Source organism: Lipophrys pholis (genome assembly GCF_963383615.2).
Source record: "Lipophrys pholis genome assembly, chromosome: 22".
Lineage (NCBI taxonomy): Eukaryota > Metazoa > Chordata > Actinopteri > Blenniiformes > Blenniidae > Lipophrys > Lipophrys pholis.
In genome coordinates, this window is record NC_137644.1 from 19,766,600 (window position 1) to 19,794,033 (window position 27,434).

The window sequence follows — 27,434 nt, forward strand, 5'->3', positions numbered from 1 at the left end:
GGGAAGCTTTGAAAACACAAACACTGATAGTTTTCAAGTTGGGCCACTAGTGGGTGCTGTTGGTTGTTTTTGTGCTGCACCTAGAGAACGATATATATATAAACGATGGCGAGTGCACGGTCATTAGAATGGACAGTTACTGATGATTCACAGATATAAAACTACCAGGAGAATATAGACTGAGATAATGTCTGTGTACTCGTCGTTTTTAATGCTTATAGAGTATTGTTCAGTCCCTGGAATTAGTTTGTTTTATTCTTGGTGTCACTTTTCCTGTCGATGTTCAATCTGTGACGCTTGAGTTTTAACTTTCCTATTGAATATCCTGGACGATATCAAACCGCAGCTCCTCGTTCGGTGTTTCCACTTTGTGCATGTTTGTAGTTATATCCTTTGTACTCGAGTACAGTTCTAACCTGACGGCAGTCTTCTCTCTTTACCACTTCTTTTTTCCTCCATTTTTTACCAACAAACACCCTTAAAGGATCCGTCCAGACACCCTAATGAAGTGTTTTTTAAAAGTTGCACCACCCTCACACTATTGAGACATCAGGAAGTTTTCAACACTTAGATTTTACACAACTTTGACCCGGACTTTACCGTCAGTGAGGTTGATGTAAGGTTGATGTTTCTGTTCTCCAGATGAGTGTCTGCTCTGGATGGTTTCTAAACGGTTTTGAAAATAATCAATTGATTGTGATACTTGTAGTATTTATTTGATTTAGGAACACATTGCCGGGACTTTCTGACTTCTGAGTTTACACAGGCAGGAATTCGACCCGGGGGATATTCTTATTCTGAGGCTGCTTTGTTAACCACTCGTGACGTAAAGACCGATAACAATATTGATTATTCCAATACTGCCTGTTTGTACATCGAGTCTCGTGTTAAAAAGTCAATATTTACATAGTTTGAAATAAGATATCTCTAACTTGCTTCTTTTACCACGTATGCTTATCGTCACATTTTAGTTTAAAGCACTGGTATTGATATCTGTATCCCGATCAGTATTGGTATCCCGATCAGTATTGGTATCCTGATCAGTATTGGTATCAGTATCTATCTGTATCAGTGTCAGTGTTGGTATCAGTATCTGTACTAGTATCGATATCTGTATTAGTGTCTGTACTAGTATCGATATCAGTATCTGTACCAGTATCAGTGTCAGTCAGATCGGCTCAGAAAACACACTGGAGGTATTTCTCAGTACTGCTGTCCAGTACAACACTTTGCAGGCTCTTTGGCTTCGGGCAAACCGTAAATTTCCACTGGTGTGACGCGGTAATTCGTGTCACTGAGTCAGCGTGACTGCGATCACGGACCGTTGACCTTTCCAGGGTGTACCCTGAGATTGGGTAACGCCGGACAGACGGTGAATAGACGACGCCAACATGAAGCCAAGACAGTTTTTAAACGTTCTTCTGAACTACAGCATTTGAGATGGAAGAGAACTATCTTTTGCTCTGGCAGGTCCCCTTTAGTTTTTTCTACCCACGGACTTTTTAAAGTATTTGGACAAATATTGGACGTCATCTGGCCGATGATTTACCGACGGGCAGAGTTTGGTATTTCAGTCACGTGGGCTCGTGAGGTTCGGTCTTAATTTAGAGGCCTTCAGATTCCTGCTCCTATCGATGGCTGACGAAGCCTCACAACAAAGATGGCGGCGATCCAGAGACGGGAACGTGGCGGCGGTCCTCACTGTCCCCATGTTTTCGGGGGTTAATGACCTCTTTGTCCGTCTTCCTTGGGGCCTCTTGTTTACCAGCTGACGTCAACACGCCGTGTTTTCCTCTCAGTCGCTTCACGTCAGGAAACCAAACTCAGGGTCCAGAAACCATCGGTGCTCTTTGATGGTCGTTCTAAAGCCGAGAACGGGTCGTCATTGATGGAGATTCAGCTGCCGGACACATCGAGTTGCTTTCTCATTTGAGCAACTTTTACACACTCTGTGTCAACCATGTGTTACCGAGGTTGTGTATTCAGGTAGTTTTATGTTATGGGTCGACGCCGTTACTATGGTAGGTCTCCTGAATTCAGTCGCCTGTTTAAAAGGTCAAACGCAAGAAAAAAAAAACCTTAGTAGAATAATTCCAATATGAAATTGTTTACTCCCTGCTTCAAAAACCTCCCTGAAACAAGACGTATATATTTATTTTTGTAAAAGCGTTCAAAATGATGCGTTTTCACTTGAAACTTTATGTGAATTATGAAAGAGCAGCACAGAAATGAACAGTAAAGACTTTGCTAAATGTATGAAGTCGACTGTTCAAAGATGGAAAGTGGTTGAAAAGAATTAAAAACATTAAAACAAAAATAAATAATTAAAAATTATTTTTTATTTTTCATTATTGCTCACTGAAGTCATTCAAAAATACTTGGAGACTAAATCATATTGAATCTCTGACGTCTAATGACTGAGCCTCCCTTTTCTATTCTTTTGTTGATTTATTATTATTGTAAATGCGTTTTATTGTATTTACTCTCTTCGTTAAAAATAATATATATATAATTATTTATATTTTCTTCCATTTGTCTTTCTCCTTTTCGTGTATTCTTTAGTACTTAGTATTGTTGATTTATTATTATTTTAAATGCGTTTTATTGTATTTACTCTCGTCATTAAAAATAATATATATATAATTATTTTTATTTTTCCATTTGTCTTTCTCCTTTTCGTGTATTATTTAGTACTTAGTATTGTTGATTTGTCCTTGACCGTTGTGCTCTGATAACTGCTGGGTGTGGGTGGGGGTGTGATGGTGGTGGTGTGGGTGTGGGTGGGGGTGTGATGGTGGTGGTGGGGGTGTGGGTGGGGGTGTGATGGTGGGGGGGAGGTTTTCTGCATTGCACTGTATTCTATCATTACCTGTGAAACTGCTTCCAATAAGGAGAGTTATAAAAAATGGGTTTATTACTACAGAATACGTGTTTCTTGAGGAACTACAGTAATACTTGTTGGTTTGTTTTCTGGTTTTATTTGCCCCCAAAATACCTGAGGTTGCTTGTGCAGCCTGCAGCGGGGCTTCCAGCTTCAGGTGAGCGACCAGGTGTGTTTAAACTAAGCCCCGCCCACTCGGAGGAATGTTAGAGAAGAATCTGCCTTTTCACTCCCGTTATTAATGGTGACAAACTGACTTTTGAAACAAACACTTTGCTTTGGTTGAAATATGAGTCACTGGAACTTTTCCCACAAAGATTCACGTGTTCACACACGTCATGTGACTATTTAACTCTGACTTAATTATCCTTTATGGCGCACCGGGCGCCATGGAAATCAAAGAACTTCAAACACAATCACAAACGTTTTAATTAGAAGTAAAAAAGCTCCTCAGTTCATATCGATATACGCTCCAATAATCGAGTATATATAGATTTATATGCGCTTCGGACAACACTGTGCCGTTAAAAATGTTTCTTATTCAATCTGAATTTGAGCTGCGGAACTTTTCTGAGGCTTGATTGAGTCGAGAAGCTTTTAAAAAGAAGAGGTTGTAGTTTTGCTCCTCACATGGAGCCGGAGTGGCTTTAGTGGTTTTGGAAAGTTGTTAACAAAGTCGACTGAGATAAATAAAAAAAAAACGCTCATCCCCGACACGAACATGACCTCAGGTGCAGTGACATCCCCCCAGCGCTGCTCTCTGATTGGCCGGCTGGTGGCACGGCCCACTACCCTGAAACCTGTGTGTGTGTGTGTGTGTGTGTGTGTGTGTGTGTGTGTGTGTGTGTGTGTGTGTGTGTGTGATTCCTTCCTGTAAGAAAACTGGTCATGTGATCATGTCGCGGGTCTTTAACGGCGCCGGTTCTCGGTTTGCGTTTACGCAACAACGATTTCAAGAAAAAAAAAAAAACAATTGTTTGCGTTTTGGTTGTTAGTCCATACAGACGTCCTCCCCATTGGTATATTTAAAATGTGTTGCTCCCTGCGCGCAAAAGAAGAAAGAAAGATCGACGGCACCAACTAGTGGCCGAACAGAGCAACATCGTTTTCAGCGATTTGCGTCATTTTTGTGTGAACTGGAAACACAAAAACGATGTTTTCACTTGAAACGTCGCGTAAACGAGGCGTAACTCTGACATACATGCAAGTAGGGTAAGAATACAGATAATATATAGAGAGAAATATATAGAACCAACAGCCACTGAGCGAGAGAACGTCCTGCTGGGGAATAAAAAATAGATTTCTATCGATTTTCTTGATAAACTTCACCTTTTTGCTGATATTTTTCAGAAAGCGGCCCTCATTGGACAAAGTTTGGACACCCTGTCTGTGTTTCTACCTGACACGTGTGTGTGTGTGTGTGTGTGTGTGTGTGTGTGTGTGTGTGTGTGTGTGTGTAGTCCGGGGGGGTTGACGTCCTGAGGAAAAGTGCTTCTGCCCTCATTGGAGGACGGAGGCCCTCCCTCCGCCCTTTTAAAAGCCGCCGTTCATACCTGAGTTACAAAAGAGCCGCAGCTCGTCTGCCGTCCGTCTCACGTCTTCAAATAAACTCATTCTAAAAAAAAAAAAAAGAAGGAACAAAAACAAAACACCAGGGAACTTTTTAAGGAAACCTTCCTGAAGGACTTTTCAGTAAGTGAACGTAGTTTTCTGGGTCATGATGAAAGTTTGGAGATGATTTGTAAAAAGTTGGTTCTTTTTGTCAATTCTGCGTGTGTACGCGTTGTTGTTTTGTTGCTGTTGTTTTGTTGCTGTTGTGGCTGAAGGAATCTGTTCGGGGACCTGCACTGTGTTTGCACTCTGGCTGGGAGGGATTCTGCAGGAACGGCTGATGCAACAGTTTGTTTGAGTTGAGGATGGATGAAGTATTCCTGTCGGTTTTCTGACGAGAGCAGAGAGAAATATCCAAACCATCGTCTTCCTCAGTGGAAATGTTTCAGTCTTTCTGCTCTCACATTGAGCTGAACAGGTTTGGAATGATGTAAACCTGCACTGTAGTGGAGTTTGTGTGTTTTATCTGAATAGCGTGTGTGTGTGTGCGTGTGTGTGTGTGTGTGTGAATGCTGAAGTCTGAACGATTCAATTGAAACAGAAATTTTACTTATTTAATGAGAAAAGACTGAAGTAAAAGGAGGAAGAGGAGAGGGGGTCCCTTCTTTTGTTGATGTCGTCGTTTTCTGTTTGGTTTTTAATGTTTATGTCCTTCTATACGGGTGTTATGGAAAATGTATCTATAATATAAGAATAGTGAATGCTTATTTGAAATAATTGATTATAAAAAAAAATAGAAAAAACTCAAAATACAACAAGAAATGCAAGAATGAACCTTTAAGCACGTTTTGTTCATCCTTGATGTTAGTGTGTGTGTGTGTGTGTGTGTGTGCGCGTGCGTGCGTGTGCGTGCGTGCGTGTGTGTGTGTGTGTGCGGCATGTGCCCCTGTGTTGATAGCATGTGATGCTAACCCAGTCAGACAGGTTAATCCTCTTGGCCGCGGGAAGCGAGACCCGTTCTCCAGTTTCCCCGCCGCCTTGCGCCACGGGAGGAGCGGCATAGTGATGTGTGTTGCTGATGTGTGTTGCTGATGTGTTGCTGATGTGTTGCTGATGTGTTGCTGATGTGTTGCTGGTGTGTGTTGCTGATGTGTTGCTGGTGTGTTGCTGGTGTGTGTTGTCCATGGTTGTTTGCGATAAATAATTTTGTTCAACAGATTTGTATTGGAAGAACTTATTTATCTATTTATTATAGCTCTATACCGTACCTTTGTACACTTGTGTGTTTTTAATGGTTCACTATAATTTTAGTTTTTTTATGAGGACTACAATAAGTCATATCTATGACTTTTTTTTATTTTTTTTTTACATGTCAGGAAAAAGATGAATATGCATTTGCACGTTTTAGTTTGTCTGCACACGTTGAAAATCCAAATAAATTCATTCGCGGGGAGTGAGCCTCCAGAGGCGAAAGGCCACGGGGGGAAGGAAAACGTTCAGGTGTTTCCAGCCGGAGTCCAGCTGCTTCATGGAAACATGGGAGGTTAAGACGTGTTGACTGTCAACACAAAACTGCAGCTCAGCCAACATGGCAGCAACACGGAGAACGGCGGCTCGGGGGTTCGTCGCCATGAAAATGCGGCTCCGTGACTTTGTGCCCGAAGTGAAAACGCCTCCGTCTCCATGGAAACGGGGGGGGAAAGTGACTCCGGCAGAATAAAAATGAAAAATATTTAGGATGCAGCTTTTGGTTGTTGACGTCCGTCTCTTAATACGTCGTCTAAAAACCCTCGGAAGCAAAATTCGTCTTCACACTCGTTTTTTCACGTTTTTTTCAGCATTTAAATTAAACATTCGCGGGACGTTGCTCGTTCACTCCATCTGGATTGGAACCATCAGTCCCACAACAGTTCAGGCTGTTATCAACTCTTTCTCTGAGAAAGTCAGACTTTCTGACTGATTGTTGATATTTTCTCTTTAGCGGCCGCGACGCCATCTTTGATTTCCCAGAATCCCTTGCGGCAGGTTTTTGAAGATGAAGTCAGTTAGTGAAACGTAAACCGTTTGATGGTTTGTCGACTTGGTTGTCCGTCCTCATGAGCGTACTGACCGTCGTTAACGTTTAGAACTTCTCTGTGTGTTTTGCTTCATTAAGAAAACAATCATCAGCGCCAACTAGTGGCCCCACATGCTCACTGCACCGTTTTAAGGGTTTGGTTTCTGCCTCGTCCATGGAAATAGAGACAGACTTTATTGTTGGATCCTGCTTTGACAAGAATAAAATTCAACACACTGAAGACACAAGCTCACATGTTCAGACGTCGACAGGAAGCGTAAAGAGGAAACAGGAAACGGCAGCGGATTTAAAAGAGTTTCTTCAAAACGTTTAATGCAAAACTTTGCTTTTTCCCTTGGAACGATGTAAACGGGGCCTCGGCACAAGTTTCCCAGACGGCAGCTGGTAAACCTGGAACCTTTTATTTTGTGAGCTGATCTCGGTTGCTGTTATTGCGGTTGTGTACTTGTCACCAGGGTTTGTGTACTTTTGGCAGTTTCCGCTCCCAGCAGCCCGATCAAAGAGTCCTTTGTGTGAGTGACGGGCTGCAGTGTAAATCATTTTGCTGCTGGTTGGAATCGTTCTGACTCCCCTCCCTGCCTCTGACCTCCTTCTTACATAACTTGAAGATGAACGCCGCTGTTGGAAAACAGAAAAATGTTCCTGTGCTTCTTTTGTTTTTTGTTTTATTTGTTCGGCGAGGCGGGTAAACCTCGCCCTGCTGATGGCCGCCGCGCCTCGTGAACCGGACGGATCCATGACCTGCTTCCTCTCTGTTGACTTAACTCCGTCTACGTTCGCGCTACACCGTCCCACTGACGGAGGAAACCGGAGAGATTTATATTCGTGTTTTATGAGTCGAAATAAATCAAGAGAAAAAATAAAAGCTGGAAAACGAGGTGCCAAGATTGTGTCGTATCCCAGCATTCCTCTGTAAGGTCATACATATATCAGAGGGCTGTTTCCCTCATTACCAGTTAAAAAGTATTCCAATTACTAGTTACTCCTTTAAGAAGTAACGTAGTAAGTAAGTGTTTTTTTGCTGATTACTTGCTTTTAAAAGTAACTGTTGGATTACATGTTACCTTTTAAGTGACTTTCAGCGGCTACCGACGGCATAAAAATGACAACCGGTTTTGCCTATAAAAAAAGGGGGCGGGGCTTCCTGCTATAGTAACAATGTAACGCTACAACAGTGACGCTGTAACGCTACAATAGTTACACTACAATAGTTACACTACAATAGTAACGCATAGTGACTTGTAGAAGTAACTGTAATCTGATTACTGGTTTGAATATAGTAGCAGTTTACAGTAAAAAAATAAGGGTGAGGATTACTAAGTAACTAAGTAACACGTTCCCGGCGTCACTGTTCACTACTGTGCTGAACTTGAAGAAGCCAAACAACCAAACCTCTGACCATGTTGTGTTTTTACCTCCTCCAGGTGACCACATCCAGCCCACCTTTTAAAAACATTTTATAAAAGTGTCCAGCGTCACTTTGTGGAGAAGGCTCAGAACCGCGAGCGTTGTGAGCGTCCTGTCCTGCCGTGAGCGCCGCCATGCCGGGGGTTGTGGATCGCATGGAGCTGAGGAAGGTGGTCACGGAGCTGGACGACGACAGCGCCGACAGTCTGGACGACCGCTTCAGCGAGCCCATCGACTCGGAGAAGGCCACCATCGACAGGTGAGCCGGCGGCGAGCGCAGAGTTTCACCTCCTAACTGAACTTCCTGTGGCGGTGTCACGACCTCAGTGGGATCGAGTCCACGTGTTTTAGAAAAAACACTCCAAATTCATCTCCTTTAGAAATGCAACTTTTCAGAAATGATCTGCTCTCATGTAAACAGGGAAAACATCTTTTTGAAAATGCTTCAAATCCGTCAGCGTAGAAACGGGAAAACACAACTTTTCGAAAACGCTCCGTTACCATGTAAACAGGGAAAAATACACAAAAAAATGTAACGCTGCTCCTCTTCCTGCTCCTCACAACCGGAGCAAATACTTCAGTACAACGTACTAAAGCACTTTTTTACACAGATCAATATGTCTTTTTTTTCTAGTTGAGGATTATTGTGCCGATATAATAGGAATTAGAGATTTGAGTGTGTGTATCTCATTTTGTGTGTCTGTACTGACATTTGTATGAGTATAAAGATTTCTATGTGTATGTATTGGTCTGTTTACATTTGTACACACACAGTTTTGTATGTGTACGTGTGTGTGTAAAGTTTTACTGAAACGAAAATGCAAAAGCGGGTCCTAAGACTCTTCAACATTTATTATGAGTATAGAATTCCTTTTATATTCACGACCTTGCAACTTTGGTTCAATTATACGTTCATTTTGCTCTTTCATCTGATTTTGGTTCATTTAAACGCGACACCGACTGAACTTACTCTGTTCCCGCTTATCTACACAAAGTGTGTGTAGTATTTACTTGTATTGTGAAATCTTGACTGCAACATTTTCAGATTGTTGTAATCTCTCTCTCTCTCTCTCTCTCTCTCTCTCTCTCTCTCTCTCTCTCTCTGTTTTTTTTTTTCTTGTTCCATGAAGCCAATTTCTGGACGACAACGAAGACGGAGAAAGCCAGAAGTTCTTGTCAAATGGTTTGATGAAGAAGAAATACGAGGAATACCATGAAGAATATGTAAGAGAATGAATCTCCTCCTCGAACAGACATTCCACAGAATGAGTGCAAATATTGACAGTGTCAATGTTATCGAGCTGCGTGGTTACCGCTCTGGTTTCCATGGCAACGGTGTTGTCAATTACAATTATTATACATAATACATGGCTTCCTCAGCCTTCTAGATGAATTCTAGACTTCCAGATTGAAAAAAGAATGTACTCAGAGGTTTGATTGGAATACTCACTGAAGATTTGACCTTGACTTTTTAATATTGAATGTTTTTTTTTTTTATGTGAAAAAAATCAAACTAAAGCTGTGTGATTTATATACAAGAGCAATTAAGTCTAAAATTGTCCAAAATATGACGTTTTTCTCGTCATTGAGCAAAACGTCACGTATTTCATCAAAGTTCGAGGTTGTTTGTGTTGTGAGGAGGAAGTGAAGCAGAATCTCAGAATAAATATCAGATATTCAGGAAACGCTTCACAAACATCCAGAGCTTCTTCAAATATCAAATATTAGTTACCTTTAAAGTGACGGGAACAAGTGCAGAAAGTATTTAACACGATAATAAAAGAAGGTAAATAAACTGAGCTAAATATTCTCGTACACATTCAAGCCGTCATAAGTTTCAATAAACCTTCAAATTTCAAAGAATTTAAATTTTCTGGCAAATAATTCAGAGTTATTCATATTTAATAACATAATCAGCTTTTCTATTCAAGCAGTTTCATATAAAAATGTGAATCGCTTCATGTATAATAAGCTGAATTTAAGACAGTTTGAGCTGAAATTATGAAAATCTTCCTGATGTGAGTACAAAGTGGTTTACTGCGTCGCTTAAGAAAAACTTTATCTGTCATATTTGGTTTTAAATTTATGGCTCAAAAACACAGAAATACTTAAAGAAAGCAGTAATGTATGTGTGTTTAACCCTTTGTAACGCACCAGGGACAGTCTAAAAAAACACAATTACACATTTTATATATAATAGAAATCTTTTGGGAAGTGGAAAACTGATCAAAATTTACTATAAAGTTATCGTAGAATAAATGAAATAAAATAAAAACTCTCTCTCTCTCTCTCTCTCTCTCTCTCTCTCTCTCTCTCTCTCTCTCAGCACCCAGGCCACACCTCCTTCGGCATGTCCGTCTTCAACCTGAGCAACGCCATCATGGGCAGCGGGATCCTGGGTTTGTCCTACGCCATGGCCAACACTGGCATCGTGCTCTTCGTGTACGTATGAAGTGACAGAACGAACCCACAGAACCGTTTCCTGTGGAAATACATCTTTATTACATCAAAAGCACAAATCGTGGCAGAAACTCAGAACCTGTACCTGGAAGCTTTTAATGATGAGCTGCAGTGTTCATCCTCTTCGCTCTTAAACAACGGATTTGTAGGGATATAATGTTCGTTGTCGGCATTGTGTCTCATCTTTCGCTCGATCTGTTGGACAAATTAACCTTCCGACTCGGCGACTTCGCTAAAAATAGAGCGCCGATCCTCATCACATTACCGTCTGCGGCGGTGACACGCAGTCCCGCCGTGCTTTGACATCGGAACCGTCCCGTGCATCATCAGCTTTCATGGACGGCTTCCAACATCTGACGCCCCGCTGTCACCCAATACACCCCCCACCCCCCCTCTTCCCCCCCATGTCCCCCCCATGGCCCCGCCGCTCGCTGCATGGTCACCTGAATGACTTCCAGCAGGTGGAGGAGGAGGAGGAGGAGGAGGAGGAGGAGGGTGAAAATAACTTCAGATCTGCAGGTTTAAAAGAAATACAAGCTGATTCTCTCTCTCTCTCTCTCTCTCTCTCTCTCTCTCTCTCTCTCTCTCTCTCTCTCTCTCTCTCTCTCTAGGATCCTCCTGGTGGGCGTGGCCATTCTCTCCCTCTACTCGGTGCATCTGCTGCTCATGACTGCAAAAGAAGGAGGTTGGTTGTGTGTGGACTGTGAGGATCGTTGATGACTCACTACAATCTTATTCTGAAACCTCAAAAGACAGCAAATGCAACTTGTTGAAAACGAGTTTATTTTTTTAAACGCCACGACTGTCTCCATGGAAACGCAACTATTTTGAAACGTCACTACTGCGCAGGCACACCACGGCCGTAGTGAATAGTTCTTCTGCACGTGTTTCCTCCTCATGACTCCCAGTCCAGATTCTCCTGGACTTGGTACTTTTATTTTGACAGTCACCGTAATAACAATCCAACTCCCTCATCTGCCCATACAGATGTCCGTGTTCTGGCATTGTTAATGTTTCGAGCGTTTTGTTCTCTGAGCTAATGTGTGTTTCATTACAAAAACAAACTAGAGCTACACTCGGTAGAGCGCAGACCTTCACCAACGCCACATTTGTTTGCAGAACCGAGTTAGCATCACTAGCATGATAGCCGTTAGCTCATATCGATGCTAACTAGCCTGTCAGGTAGCTACATGACTGTGAAACACTGAGCGGGGAGCGTCTCCATGGCAACAGACGCTGATCTCCATGAGGTGCCTCTCTCAAAACGCAAAAATTTAGAATTTTCATTTAAAACGCTATAAATAAATGAGGCCAAACACTTGTGTGCAGCTCCTTTACATGTGTGGATAGTTGTTTGTGTTTTGATTTGTATTTTCACAGTATTAACATGTGCTTGTGTAAAAATGTGTGTACATGCAGAATACAATTTGTGTTTCGACTGCGAGGAACTGAAAATGTCTCTTCGCCACCAGACGGATTTTCTAAGTGCTCTTCTGGGTTTTCTTTGCCCTCGATTTAGACGGCAGGCTACTTCGTGTTATGAATATCAACAAGACAACTTGTCGACCAAAAAGCACCTGCCAGTCCTTGCTGAGGTCATTAAAACCCTTTTAATACGGCGTCTGTGTGCAAATCTGTGAAGTACAAATGTCCTGCGAGTCACACAAATAGAGACACACGGGTTAAAGAGTTTTGGAATGACAGAAGCAGTTTTTATGTGATGGTCACTGGCTCTGACGACCTCGGGGTTTTTGTCTTTTCACGTTGATCCGTGCGGGTGAATGTTCATCGCCACGTCTGCTCTTGACAGGATCCCTCATCTATGAGAAGCTGGGCGAGCGGGCGTTCGGCTGGCCGGGGAAAATGGCCGCGTTCGGATCCATTATCATGCAGAACATCGGAGGTAAGTGGGAATCTCTAGATTCCTTATAAACTGAAGGGCTGTGATACCTGCAGACCCACTGACTGACTCCGCCCCCCTGCAGCCATGTCCAGCTACCTCTTCATCGTGAAGTACGAGCTTCCAGAGGTGATCAGGACCTTCATGCGCCTGGAGGAAAACTCGGGGTGAGTTTCTCTTTGCAGGTAAAATGTGTGCGTAGTGAGTGTGACTGTAACCCTGCGCTGTGCTCGGCAGCGAGTGGTACCTGAACGGAAACTACCTGGTGGTGTTCGTCTCGGTGGGAATCATCCTCCCGTTGTCCCTCCTGAAAAACCTGGGTAAGGTGCCGCCTCATGTTCTCCGTCACACTCGGACTTCTAAGAAGCTGGGATTGTTGGTTTCCATGTTCCTGCAGCTGTCCGGCCTCGGCGCTGCCAAACCAGAAATAATGTAACGCTAGTCCGGCTCTCCGTCAGCCGTACGGTAACACAACACAACCTCGTCAGCGCCGCCGCTCAGAGGCTCTAGGAGCAGGGGTCGGCGCCAAAATCCTCCTCCGTTCAGATTAGGCAATGAAAGACAATTAGCCGAAAAGGACCGAACCTCCAGCGTCCAACTGGACTTGTGTGAGTTTCGCTCCGTCGGATTCTGAATCATCGGATTCCTGGGTCGCGACCCACATCCTAGAATAGGTCCCAGAATGAGGCGAAAGCCAAAAGGAAAGAAGAGAGCAGAGGGGGAATGAGAGATGGTGTCTGGGCGGGTAAAGCAGAGGGAGGGATGAAGTCAAACTGAAGAAATGTGAAGAAAAATGGAGATTGTTCGTCTGCTAAGTGGTTCCATTGGTTCTGGTTGTGTGGTTCTTCTTCTAGAAACGTTTCTAACCCTCCTCCTCCCAACTGTGTAAAGTGTCTCAAAGAAAAGCTGCTTGGTCATTTACTGAACTGCTTTATTGTCATTTTATGTGTCATTTGGATCAAACGACCGCTGCAGCTTCCTTTGTGCTTCGATATAAAGAGTAAAAAGTTATTTAATGAGCCGAAGGTCCAGTGAGTGGAATCAAGTTCTTTAAAGTGAGAAAGCTGCACAAAGTAGGGCAAAACCTGAAAATGAGAACTAAATAATCACGAGATAAAAACTCTCTGACTGCAGGTCCAAGTGTCTGGTGCTTCAGTTGCTGCTGTTTTCTCCTCTCCAGGTTACCTGGGCTACACCAGTGGCTTCTCCCTCAGCTGCATGGTCTTCTTCTTAAGTGTTGTAAGTACTTCTTCTTCTTCTTCTTCCCACTAGTTCCTACTCGGCCTTACTGAACATATAGAAATATACACTATTTAATTAGTTTGAGCTGGTATCCGATGCATGTTCGCTCTGCATCATACGGGGGGAGCTCAGGTGACTCCGCCCACACCGCGGTGGTGGAGTCGGGTCGAGGCAAGGCGAGTAGGGCCGCGTGGAAAAAAGGTATTATTCTTCATCAGAGCAGGTTTCAGTGTCATACCGCGTAAAAATATAGTATTTTACTGCACAATCTTCCTGAAGTTATATAATGATGGTGAGCAAGTTTTAATGTTTTTTTTTTTTTGTTTTTTTAAATCAAACGTAGAATAAAAGTGAGAAACAGAAGGTGTGCATGCATCACATGTTTTTTTATTTCCTTTATACAGTCAAAACGGTGATGCTGGTGTCAAATTACAACTCCTTGATGCTGCATATCGGCGACAGCACTGTGATAGGTCTTTTTTGGGGATAGAAAATGTGCATGTTTTTTAATGTATTGACATTTTTCTTATATTTTGTTTTATGTGTTTTATGTGTTTTATGTGTGTGAAACCTCAGTGTGCTGCTGCCTGTCTTGGACACGGCGCTCGCTTGGACAATGTTATTTTTAAAGTTGCACGCCCCGACAGGTTCTGATGGATTCCGACGTCGTCGTGACTGCAGCATAATCCCGTCCCGTCCTTCTTCCTCACAGTTGATCTACAAGAAGAGTCAGCTGCCCTGCCCGCTGCCCTTCTTCTACGGCCACGCCAACCTCAGCGCCAACGCCTCCGACGCGCCGGGGCTGTACGCGCCGCACAACCGGACGGCGCAGATGGATTTCTCCCGAGCCGACGTTTCGCCGGCGGCGCCCGGCAGCCACGACGCGCACCAGACCGCGGGGGTGCACTTCGAGCCCCACGCCGACGAGGAGGAGATGTGCACGCCCAAGTACTTCGTCTTCAACTCTCAGGTGCGCCGGCAGTTTGTCTTTCTTTTTAAGACTAAAGGCTTTAGAAATCCACGACGCAGTAAAAACAAACACGTGAAGAAAAGCGAGTCCTTGTTAAAACATGTTTGGGAACGGCGTGTTCATCGATAATAAATCAGCGTCACAGTGACACCACACGAAATCCTCAGTGACGTTTTAGAGGGAAGTACACAGGTTCATTTCCATTGATTTGCCAGTTTTATTGTGTTTTTTGCCCTGAGAGAAGAACTTGCATTAAAAAAAACTGGACGAATTACAGATATACACTCATTAAATATACTAAATCAAATAAAACGGCCTTTTAACTTAATGATTATTCATGAAAAACAGAAGGAATGTTCTTTATTTTCTCTCTGACATCAGTTGTAAAAGCCAACGTTTTGACGGCAGCAGTGGGAAATGAAATGTACAGATTACGTCGACTCACGTCCAACTTTTCAATGCGTCACCACTTTTAAAAAAATAAATAAAATAAAATGGATAAAGTTTTCCGAGGCTTTAATTTTTCCAGCTCCTGCAGCTTCCAAAAGAACAAGTCGTCTCTGTCCTTCAGTTACTGGAAGAAAAGTCCTGACATCTTCACTTTACGTCTGAGTAAATAAGCTGGCGTAGTTTGGTGATTTTCTGCCTTTGGCGTCCCACAAGGTTCGGTTTTGGGTCCCTCGATAGTTTATTGTGTTTAGAATGTGTCACTGGCTCCAACACTGCTGGTTTCCTTTTAAATATTAAATATTTGTTTGTGACTTTCCCTGCAGACGGCCTACACGGTGCCCATCCTGGCCTTCGCCTTCGTCTGCCACCCGGAGGTTCTGCCGATCTACAGCGAGCTCAAAGAGTGAGTCCCTCCACGTCAAAATACTCCATTACTTTGCTCGCCGAGTACTGAAGACGTCTCAGTACTCGGGGAATCCTTTCTCCAAGCAGAGCAAAGACTTTCTGAACCCTGCTTTGGCGATTCTTCGACTACATTCTAAATAATTTGTTATAGTAATAATTAATGAATATCTTAATGATTCCTGTCTTCACAGTAATGAAGCTGGTGTCAAATTACCACTACTTGACGCTGCACGTCAGTTTCAAAGCTCGTTCTGATGAACGTGTCTGATAAATCTGGATTTTCTTAAAGCTGTATCACCCGTACATCGGCGGTGCATCGTTAATTGGTCCTGGTCATAGTGGTCACAGGAGGGGTTATTTCATCAGTTCACCAGAAACATCATTAAAATTGTCTTTATGTTCAAATTGTTTGGCTTTGTGAAAATGTACAACAAAGACAAACTTGACTTTACTGGTGAAACGTGGCCCCCGAACGCAAATCTGTGAGGATTATAATCCAGTGAAATAATCTGTAATTATTCATCACAAATCCAATACAATTTCTCAGTTTTTGTGATTTACACTGTTTTTTATATCTTCTACTGTGTAGATTTATATCTTTATTGTTTGCTTTTAAAAGCCAAAGTTGAGCCTTTTGCAGAAACATTTCATTCTTGTATACGCCTGTGGTGTGTATGTATGAGAGACAATAAAGCTCTGTCTATCTATCTATCTATCTATCTATCTATCTATCTATCTATCTGTCTATCTGTCTGTCTGTCTGTCTGTCTGTCTGTCTGTCTGTCTGTCTGTCTGTCTGTCTGTCTGTCTGTCTATCAGTGTATCGCAGCTCTTGTCATAAAGACACAATAAACAAACTGTATACTCTAGGTTTTAAGGTACTGAAATGTCCAGAAACACACATTAAAAGTATTTTAATGACTTTGGATTCCCTCGGTGTGTGAATATGAGTCTCACACACACACACCACACACACACACACACACCACACACACACACACACACACTTAAGGTGAAGGTGTGTTTTGTTTGCAGCCGCAGCAGAAAGAAGATGCAGAACGTCTCCAACCTGTCCATCCTGGCGATGCTCATCATGTACATGCTGTCGGCGCTGTTCGGCTACCTCACCTTCTACGGTGAGACCAACGCACACGGGCTCAATGGGACCAAATGTATTTGTTTTTCAAGGCTCCGCCCACAACGCGATGCGTCTCTCCTCTTCAACGCAGATTTTGTGGAGGCGGAGTTACTACACACCTTCACCAAAGTGTACAAGTTCGACACGATGCTGCTGCTGGTGCGTCTGGCCGTGCTCACCGCCGTCACGCTGACCGTCCCCATCGTGCTTTTCCCCGTGAGTACCACACACTCTGGCACGCCGTCCATTCTGCTGGAGCCGCAATCGGTCTGCGTCAGTAAACAGAGTCTCGTTTAGGCCTTCACATCATTTGATTTGCGTCAGAGAAAGAACACAGTAACGCACACAAACACACCACACCTTCTAAATATCCAACATTTCTGCCACTCCGGGACATTCTGCCCACAGACGCCGTTTTGTATTTGCTGCAGTGTGTTTCTGTGTGGGTATTTTTTCCTCCTGGCAATTTGGTGGAAAAAAAATAAGAACACGCTGTTCACCTCGTGTTGTCGTCTTAAACTGTGCGCACACTGCAGGGTCATAAAATCCAACTTCAGCAACACAGACACACACACTCTTTTCTGGTTTCTCTCGATATCGTGTCAAAAGTCAGCGCGCATGTGACGTCCGTTCACTGAAACTTATCACCTGAGTCAGTCACACTCACACACTCACACTCATCTGACTTCCTTCTCCATTTATGGTTGTGAGCTATTTTTAGCTTTGGCCCTTATCTGACTTCAGGGGGACAAGAATGGCTTCCGGCCAGAGGGAGTTTCTCACCCCGTTTAGGATTTCAGGCCTTTAGACGCGGGCGCGAGCACAGGCATGGTTCTTAATGTGAAGACAAGCTGCAGATCATTTGTTCCCCTTAAATGGCTGAAGTTACACCAAGCTGCCACCAGAGGGCGCCAGCTGCTTTGATATGTACAGAACAACTGTCAGGGAATGATGCAGTGAAGACTTCATGTTGCAGTAATCCAACACACACACACACACACACACACACACACACACACACACACACACACACACACACACACACACACACACACACACACACACACGATTTAATAAAAAGAACGGTCGAAGTTGCAGGAAGCTACCACTAGGGAGCAGCTTAGTTTTTGATATTCAATGAAGTGCTGACAGAGGATGATGCAGCAAGCTTCTCCTGTATCTCACACACACACACACACACACACACACACGCACGCACACACACACGCACTCCCTCCCTCCACAGGATTTCATTTCAGAATTAACCAGATAGCGCGGACCCCCCCTGACTCTGCATTCTCAGCCCTTCTCCGCAGTGGAAGTTTACAGAGCGGACAGTGGAAAAACCCTCACCCTGTCTGCCTTCGCCTGGAGGCGGAGCCTATGAGACAGGGAGGACGAGCGAGTGGTGGGACAGAAACAAAAAGCTCGGCGAGGGCCCGGGTGATAAAGGACGTTTGGAAATGTGCTTGGGACAGTACGTCTTGCTTTGAGCGCAGGCCGATGACATGAAATATTCTTGTTGTTGCTCATTGATGTAACGTGACTTCAGGTGTCCAAATAACAAGAACGTCCACCGTGCAAACAACTGACTTTGTTTCTTGCTGTAACATTGAGACGTGGTGGGAGTTTGAACGAGAGGAGATAAAGGTTTGATAAGCTCGGAGGAACAGGCGGGATGCGCCCGGGCAGCTGTGGTGAATTATTGGACAGAGACATATGGCGCTTTCTGTCAGGGTGCGGAGCAAACTGGTCCTGGCGTGTAAAGACGAGTTACGTGCACCAGTGGGTTTTTGGCAACGAGTCCCGGTCGACATAAATGAAGAATCCGACTCTCGCTGTGCGGCGGAATGAAGCCGGTTTGTGTGCGACTTTGAGTCGGCGACGTTTAATTAATCGACCGCAGTAAAAACTGTTGAAAGGCTCTCGAGGTCCGACTGCCAAGTTTCCCTTTGACCTTTGAGAATCTGCTCTCCTGACCGTCGTTCTGAATGGAAGCGCCGCCGACCTTCGGCGGGAGATTAACGTTAGCTTTGTCTCCGGCCGGCCTCGTCTCCCGCCGGAGAGAAGGAATGTGTGTAAGATGCGTGTGTGTGTGTGTGTGTGTGTGTGTGTGTGTGTGTGTGTGTGTGTGTGTGTGTGTGTGTGTGTGTGTGTGTGTGTGTGTGTGTGTGTGTACGAGGTGTGCAGTCACGTGAAGGATAGATGCCAACAGATCACACAGGGATTTGTCAGGATCCAACACATAATGAAAAAGGCTTTATGTGGAGTCAAACGTGCCCCAGTTCTCAGGCTCAAACTGTGGGAGAGTCCGGCAGGACTCACACCTCCGCCGTCACACACACACACACACACACACACACACCTATATATATATATATATATATATATATATATATATATATATATATATATATGCCTTAATACTGGGCGCACTAAGTGTGCAGTAATAAGAAGCTCTCCAGAGTCTGAGCTCTCGCCACGACACTCCAGTTCCAGTTTAAACACATGGTGACGTTAACATGCAGGACCAGCCGGCTGCGATCGTAAGGTAGATGAGCACAGCACAGAGCAGGTTGGAGGTTCCAATCCGACCAACCCACCAAGCAAATTGTGAACATTTCAAAGAAAACCTTGAATTTATTTTTTCTAACTACATTTCTTCAAACTGACGTTAAACACCCATAATGCAACAAGTTCTTTTAGATGTTTTTAAAATGAAAAGTGCATTAGAAATTAAATGCATTATTATTTCTCTTTTTTAAATTATTTTATTTGATATTTATTTAAATATTATTAGTTTCATTAAAATTTATTTCATATTGAGATTTTTGTTATTAATTGTTTGATTTTTGCAAAAATATTCATCACTTATACTTTGTGCCGCAACAAACAAAAATCTTTACGGTTTAAATTTAAAGGTTATTTCAGCACTATTTTAACGCCTCACAGCAGGAACATCAAGTCTGCGTTTTGATCTGTCCTGAGGATATTTTGCAGGATCTCCCCATTCCTCCTCTACTTTCTTTAGTTTAACCTTCTTTTTTTTTACTTTGGTTTCCCATCTAAAAACATGCATTCAAAGTTAATCACCAGCTCTGAAATGAGTGTGTCTCTGCATGTTTTCCACGATGCATCCCGCCTCCGCTCAGACTCAGGCAAAACAAACAAACAAAAAAAAAAAGGTGATATTTCTCTGCGTTTCTACGAGTCTCTACAAACGAGGATTCCTGAAAATCACCGTGGAGATTTAGAAAAACTTGTTTTTTTTTAAATTCCATCAAAAGAGGCGGATATTTACGGCACAGTTCATGTTTTTTTTCCAGGATTCTGATTGGCTATAGTGGCTTCATGCTTCTGGTTACACTGCCCCCTACAGGTCTGGCTGCTCATAGCAGCTCTGAACCAGGTGGATATGCAGGTCCGTGGTAATTAATATTTTTTTTTTGGGGGGGGGGGGGGCGTGGCCTTGGCTGGGATCGGCTCCAGCGCGCCGCCATCCTGCGTTTCAAACGACTTATGGATGATAAGCAGCCATGGAAACAAGCCTCGTGCACGTCAGACTGAAGCACTTCAACCTCGTCTTCTGTGTTATGCATCAGTTCCTGTTCATATTTTTATGAACTTCGTGAAGTTTCAGTTCACATTCGCTGTCTGGAGAACGCAGACCTGCATCTTATATTTTCACAAATCACATTTACAACGCAGCAACCCAGTTTTTTTGTTCTTCTCTTAATTTTCTTCAAATTCAGACAAATTGCGCGGGATGTTTAGTCTCTGGTGTGGCGCTGACTTGCTGGATCCAGATGTGTGTGTGTGTGTGTGTGTGTGTGTGTGTGTGTGTGTGTGTGTGTGTGTGTGTGTGTGTGTGTGTGTGTGTGTGTGTGGGCAGGTGAAACAGCAGTGAAGAAGTGTGTAAACATCACACGGCTGACTCCAAAGGCTCTGCGCCAGGTAACGGCCGGGTGCTGAATAGCTTGGAGCCCCGGAGAGAAATGCTTCATCCAGACTCGAGTTTTCCGAGCGAAGCCTAATTATGCAACAGATGGTGGGAGCGAGCCGGAGGTGAAGAGTCGGGAAAAAAATCTTTTAGATAATATTGTTCGTGAAGAAGTTCAGATCATATTGTTGAACTGTGGTAAAAAAAAAAAAACTAAAAACCTTAAATATTCTTCATTTCATTTGATTACTTCCCCTGAAGTGACCCCAAAATACATAAAACCTATAAATATTTTGAAATTGATTTTTGTACACTGAAGCTGTTCTGGCTCAGATTTGACCTTTAATTGTTAAAATGGATTTTAGTTTTGGTCGGATCAAGAAAAAAAAATGTATTGGCTCATGTCCGATGTAAACTTGTTCATGCTATTTTGAAATTAAAGGTATTTTCACACAACCAATGGAGCCATAGGACCTAAAGAATACACCTTTCCCTTCGTCACACAGGCCATTTATACTCTAATGATGATTTCTAATGGCAATGGTCCATTTGCATTTATATACAGGAAACTAAACCTAATAAATACATTCCCAACATGTTTGATTTTATATACGTTAAACCTAAATCCAATTTTTTTTTAAAGGAATAAGACATAAAGTATTTCTTTATTTGATAAAGTCTTACAATTAAGACGACATTTTCAGGTGAAATGCAACTTTTTGGAAACGGCTTCCAAGGTGGAACTTGTTGAAAACGTGGAAACGGGGAATAATGCAACTTTATGAAAACGCTCTCCATGTAGACGACAGAAATGGCGCTTGTGCGCTTGTGCACCCCGGCCGTAGTGAAGCAGATGGACGATAACAACAATGGCCGCCTTCAGAGCGTCTCTGTATCAACAATCCAACTACGAGTGTCGGTGTACTCCCATTGTCGATGTTCATTGCACTTTTTTTCTCTTGTGCATGTGTTTCTTTGAAAAAATAGACAGCGGCCACTAGTGGCCTGACATGTAAACTACATATTTTTCAGCCTGTCTGCCGTTTCCGTGAAAACAAACGTCGTTTTAAAAACATTGTTCTGCAAAGGCGAAACTATTCTTTAAAAAAAAAAACAAGTTTACGCCTGAAACATATTTTTTTGTCAGTTTTTTCAAGTAAAAAGTCCCAAAAAAAAAATCTTTCAATAACCAGATTACATTTCTGAATTTACAAGTATATCAATAAGATTAAGTTCAGTTTTATATTTATATGTTTTTCTCTTATAAAACATCTAAATAGAATTTTCTTCTACATAATATTTTTGTATTACCAGTAAAGTATTTTCTGCTATTTTTTAAGACTTTTCACATTTTAATTGTATTTATTTATTTGTCATTTAAGTTTCTCATGCTGTTATTTACTTTGTTTGGCTCGAGCTGTTTCAAAGTGCTTTATAAATAAAGATTATATTGAACTGGATTGTATGGGGAGGACTTTGTTGAAGCTCTTCAACTTTGTAGTTTTAACTTTTGCACAAACAAATGAAGATAAAGACGCTGAAGTCAGCTGCACAACTGGAAACTCTGCTTCAGTGTGGGGCGAGTTAGTGAAAAGGAAGGTGGAGGGAAGGAAAGGAAGGTGGAGGGAAGAAAAGGAAGGTGGAGGGAAGGAAAGGAGAAAAAAACCTAAAAAATCTGATTGACAATAGGGGCTTTGCTCGTGGCGCCTCCCCCCCCTGCAGGCTCCTCCCCCCTTCGGCCGGCTGATGCAATCCCCCGGTTCCATTGCGCTGCGGGAGATAATCCGCCGCAGGCTTTCTGAATGGAGCGCTCTTTGTAACCTTCCTCGCCGCGGCCCATGAGGCCGACGGCGCCTCGGGTTTCACCTGATACCTGCGACCTTTCACCCACTGGGGGCTTGAACAGGCTTGTGGCTCAGCAGCACCGGGCGTCTTAGCCAGGATATCCTGCTAAGTCGTCCCCCCCCCCCCCCACACACACACACACATAGTTGACACACTTCAGAAAGTGGCCAAGTGTGGGAATCGACTTCTGGCACCCATGAACACTTTCCTCTTCACTGACTGGTCATGAAACACAGCAGTGACCCTGGATTGTATAATCCGTGTCTGTAACGAGATTTTTCTGTCAAAATCTGCACATGTGATAAGATGTGTGTTTATATGTCAATATCGATATTTTCACAAACAAACGATTACAACAGAAAACGACTACAACCTCGACGTAAAGCCATTCTGAATGAAAACTGACGGTTTTCCAGCGGTTTGCTGATAAATCTGTGTGATGGTTTATCTGACTGGCGTGACGAAGCCCAGCGCTGAAGAGTGGGACCCTCTTGTGTTTCAGATCCGCTCGTCCATCACCACGCTGCTCTTCAGTGGGCGGGACTTCAGCTGGACGCGGCACTTGCTGATCGCCGCCGCCATCCTGGCCTTCAACAACATGCTGGTCATCTTCGTCCCCACCATCAGGGACATCTTCGGCTTCATCGGTGAGTCGTCGCGCCGCAGTTCTTTGTGCGACGGCGCCTTCGGGTCAGAGGCGCTTTGTCGCGTAAATACAGACGCTTAAAGTATCGTCGCAGAGCGCTCAGACAGGCGCAGCACCACTGGTCACTGTGGAAGCCCAGGAAAAACACTTCCTTACTGTCATGGAACAGTAGCTACAGTAGCAGCCGACCTCTCAACCTGCGAAGCAGGATATATGGCTCTGGCCTCTACTATGCAGGAGTGTATATCTCTAGAACAGCTGTTGGAAGTATTGATGACTACAAATACAACCGAACAGTGGTGCATGAAGACAACCAGGGAACAATGGCCTCAGCCAAAAACCCCGTCAGCAGGCAGAGACGTAAGCATGTGGACATAAAAGATGACTTTGTGAGGTCCATCGTGAAAGAGGGGGAAAGGGCTCTGATATAGTGCACTACTGCACTACTGCACTACTGCACTACTGCACTACTGCACTACTGAAGAGATGTCATGACTAAACCCGTCACTAAACTCAAACTGAGAAAGTTTGCAAATCTTATGTTTGAATTTCAGCAAACCCGAGTACAAGTGGGGGTGTTGAGAGGCACTGATATATCGTGTACTCGTGTTGTGTGTGATGTTACGGTTTTGTCTGAGATGCAGTATATGATATTCACCACTGTGGGACAGACACGCCCAGTCGTGTTCTATCAGTCCCAGCTCTATGTCAAGTTTTTATACCCTCCTCATCAACTTCTGATCTAGATGTAAACTCTCGAGGAATAAATACGCCTCAGAGCTCGAGACCATTTTTATTGTCTCCGTCAAGTTTTTCTTTCCTTCTCGAGTCCAACGCCGCTGGTGAGGCTGCGGACCTCAACACACGCGTTTCCGCACTTCAGAGACAAATTACGCCACGAATCTAGAAAAGAATTTCCTTTTTTTTTTTTTGTACCTTAAAGGTTCCTCTGCAGCCACCATGCTTATCTTCATCCTCCCCGCTGCGTTTTACCTCCGCCTGGTGAAGTCGGTGCCTCTACGCTCGCCGCAGAAGATCGGGGTGAGTGAACGGCGGCACGCCGCCGTACTCAATCACGTCTCCAGATCCTCGGCAGCCAGAAAACGTGACTTCCTGTCTCCTGCTTTGTTGTAGGCGGCCGTCTTCCTGGTGGTGGGGGTCATCTTCATGATTGGCAGCTTAACGCTCATCACTCTCGACTGGATCCACAACCCGTCGGGCTCCGGCGGCGGCCACTAAACCCCGCCCCCCTCCTCCTCCTCCTCCACGCCGTCATCCTCAGCCCCCTGCATCTCTTCTGGCTGCTTCACTTCATCCAATACATCCGAAAATCTCAACATGTAGACTTCATGTGCTGCAACCCTAAGACTTGTACTGCCCCCCCCCCCCCCCCCCCCTCCCCGAAACTGAAACAGAACCAGTAGTCCTCTGAACATGAGGGAGCTGTTTGGAGGAATCCTCCACGGAGAAACGCATCTCTAGCAGTACCTTGAGTTTTTGTGCGCAGAGCCGACAGCACAAAGACCCAAACCCGCACGTCAGTATTTTCACCGCAGTGAATGAAAACAAAACGAACCAACGATCCCCGGTTTGATTCCTCGCCGAGCTCCAGGTGAAACAATCAGAAACTTTGCCAAAGTCAGGTGTGCACATGCAGGTTGAGTCGACGAGGAAGCGCCACAGGGCTTCCTCCGCCGGCTGTTTCCGTCTCGGACGGCGGCGAAGAGGCGCTTCCAGTATTACCGACACGGAGAGATCAGAACCGGCGAGGCGTGAATGTACATAATTTATCTACTGAAGTAAAACATAAAAGAAAGAAAGAACGTTGTACATAATGTCTGACATGGCCTCATGTGGCAATCAGGTTGTATGATGTTGGAACATTTCCAACGTGTGTGTGTGTGTGTGTGTGTGTGTGTGTGTGTGTGTGTGTGTGTGTGTGTGTGTGTGTGTGTGTGTGTGTGTGTGTGTGTGTGTGTGTGTGTGAGGAGAGAATTATTGGGAACGCCGTCACACCTCTTCGAGAAGATCAACGCACAAACACACACCAGCTGGAGTAATTTATTAGGCACCGCACTTAAACGTAGCATAGTTTGCGAATAATCTGCGAAAAGATGCATAATTTGGACAAGTTAAATTTCCGCGCACGCACAAGCTTTGTATGTTGGATATTCAAAAGTAAAGCACATTTCTAACCTGTGCCAAAATTAATCACTTTTTACCGTCGAGCTGAGACGGTGACTGTGGCGCTCACGTTCCGGCTAGCAGGCAGCTAACTCGCTATAAATATTTAAAGTCTAAAATAATCCCAGAAAAAGGCCCCGTATGACAATTATATTCTGATTATGTACAAATCGAATGAGAATTTGTTGGATTTGAACTTTAGTTGAATTTGGCCAGCTATTAAATACACCACGCGAGGCTTAGCGAGCCGCTACGGCTACTTAGCATACACACGTGTTATATTTTTGAATAAATAGAGAAAGTTAGCGCCCTTCAAATAGTATTTAATAGTCGCCAGGTAAAATGGTTCGCTAATCTCCGGATTGATGATCAGGTGGTTCATTTTGAAAACGCCTTGGTACCTTTCAAGCGCTGCCTCCTGGAAGTGGCTGCCACCTCCGCCTACGTGCCTTTTAGCAGAAAAGTTCACGATCTAAATCCGAAACCTTCCGACTCGTCTCCTTTCCGGTGTCGAACAAATACATCCAGCCAAAGTGGACAATCCTTGTAGATCCTTTTGTGGATCTTCGTACATGTGACAATTGATATTTCAAATGAAATAGTGTATTACGTATGTGCATGTTTTTGGACGACGAACGCGGTTCTTTTTGGACAATTGTATATGCTCTGTAAATAGTCTTTGTTTTATGGTACACTGACGCTCATTTGCCCGTGAGTGGCTTGTTTGGGGATTCTCACGTGGCAAGTTTTCTTGAATCCAGTGTTTGCTTCAGTAAATGTATAAATATATATAAATATCTAAAACATATAGACCTTTTTGTTTCTTTTGCTGTATGACAGTAGGTTTCTTTTTTCCTTTTGTTTGATGCTTGTATATTTGTAGATTCTTCTCTCGCTCACACACACACACACACACATATATATATATGTGTATAGAGAGAGAGTCGTGTTTGATGTTTCATATCGGGATGAGTTGAATCAATTTCCCAGAAGTCTCAGAAAAACAAGTCGTTTCTGTAACTTACTGACTCCTGCTGACCAACACTGGGTTGTGACATAAAGCTAAAACTGGACTTCTTTTTTCAGAAACAGAAGCAAGATGAGATGATCAGGCGTTTTCTGATTGTTGTTTTTTTTTTTTGTGTTGTTTGCTTCCGAAGCGTACACCTGTACTCAACACGTCACTCTGGTTTCTATCCTGCTTCTGTCACCCGAACGCCTTAAAAGAGCCTCATTAGGCCGTACAGCTTCCTGACCGAAGGGCCTGTTCAGGACGACGACTGTCCGGTCTCTCGGTTTTTTTAAAAGCTACTTTTACTGTCTGGAAAGTGTTTCACACAACAACTCAACCTTCTCGAGTACCTCAGGTGTTGGATCCGGGCGACCCCTGTCCTCTCACGTCTGTTCTCCACCTTTGCACGATTGAGCCAAGCCGTACAAGAAGGTGTGTCCAACGTCCGCCTGCCTCATCTTCCTCTACAGACCTTCAGCCATCGACGAGCACTCGCTCCTAGTTCCTGCAGCGCACAGCTTCCTGTGGATCAGGCTGAACATTCACATTTATAGTTGTACCTAAACAAAGAGATGTTTTTGTTTAGTTTTTTTTGTATCGCTGATGCTGTTTCATTATGATGAACAATAAAAAACAAAAAAAAAAATTTTTTTTAATGTGAAAGGAAATTGTCTTGTTCGTTTTGTTGACTTATATAATGTTTCCATAAGAGCTTCGCTCTTCAAACAGAGACGGAATAATATCCTACTTGTCAGGCTTACATAATGCCTTTCTGTCTAAACTGGCGTCTGGGAATGTAATGCAGAAATCTGTACTGCTGGCATCACGATCAGATGTTATTAGGCCTGGAGAAATGAAATGCATCCTTCAGCTGTAGCTCACGTCTACTCCTGACATGTCGCGTCTGCTTGTCATGTACCGAACCGAACCCAGTCGGGTTGCTTTTCCATTTTTCTGTACAAACACAAACTTTCGGATCATTGAATTAGTTATATAATACATACACAAGGTGTTTATTCTCCTTCAAGATTTATGTGATAAATTAGTACGTATTTATTTAGAGCATCAAATTTAATTTCATGTTTTTCATTAAACTTTTGATGATGCGAGTTGATAAAAAGTATGGAATAGTGTTGATAGCATTTAGATGTTTAATGAAGGCTGAACATTAATAACCGACTGTCGGTGTGGGGAGACGCCACGTCGCTCATGAAGCCCTCGGTGAACATTCAGGCTTGACGCAGCATCATTTGATCCAGTTAATATGTGACCGAGCAGCTGGACGTCCCGTCCTGTCATTGATCCGGGTCGCTGCAGAAGTGGGTC

General features: G+C 43.7%; 1 protein-coding gene across 1 annotated transcript; it reads left to right on the top strand.

The window, feature by feature from the left end:
• The first annotated feature begins 4,453 nt into the window (after positions 1-4,453).
• Positions 4,454-26,762, top strand: slc38a4 (solute carrier family 38 member 4). Its single transcript, XM_080492574.1, has 16 exons — positions 4,454-4,573; positions 7,934-8,175; positions 9,047-9,140; positions 10,243-10,358; positions 10,988-11,061; positions 12,187-12,279; positions 12,362-12,443; positions 12,514-12,596; positions 13,457-13,515; positions 14,231-14,488; positions 15,262-15,341; positions 16,379-16,479; positions 16,573-16,697; positions 22,769-22,913; positions 23,856-23,953; positions 24,047-26,762. The coding sequence occupies exons 2-16, from the start codon at positions 8,051-8,053 to the stop codon at positions 24,149-24,151; spliced, it is 1,638 nt and encodes a 545-aa protein (XP_080348700.1). The 5' UTR covers positions 4,454-4,573; positions 7,934-8,050; the 3' UTR covers positions 24,152-26,762.
• Positions 26,763-27,434: the final 672 nt, after the last annotated feature.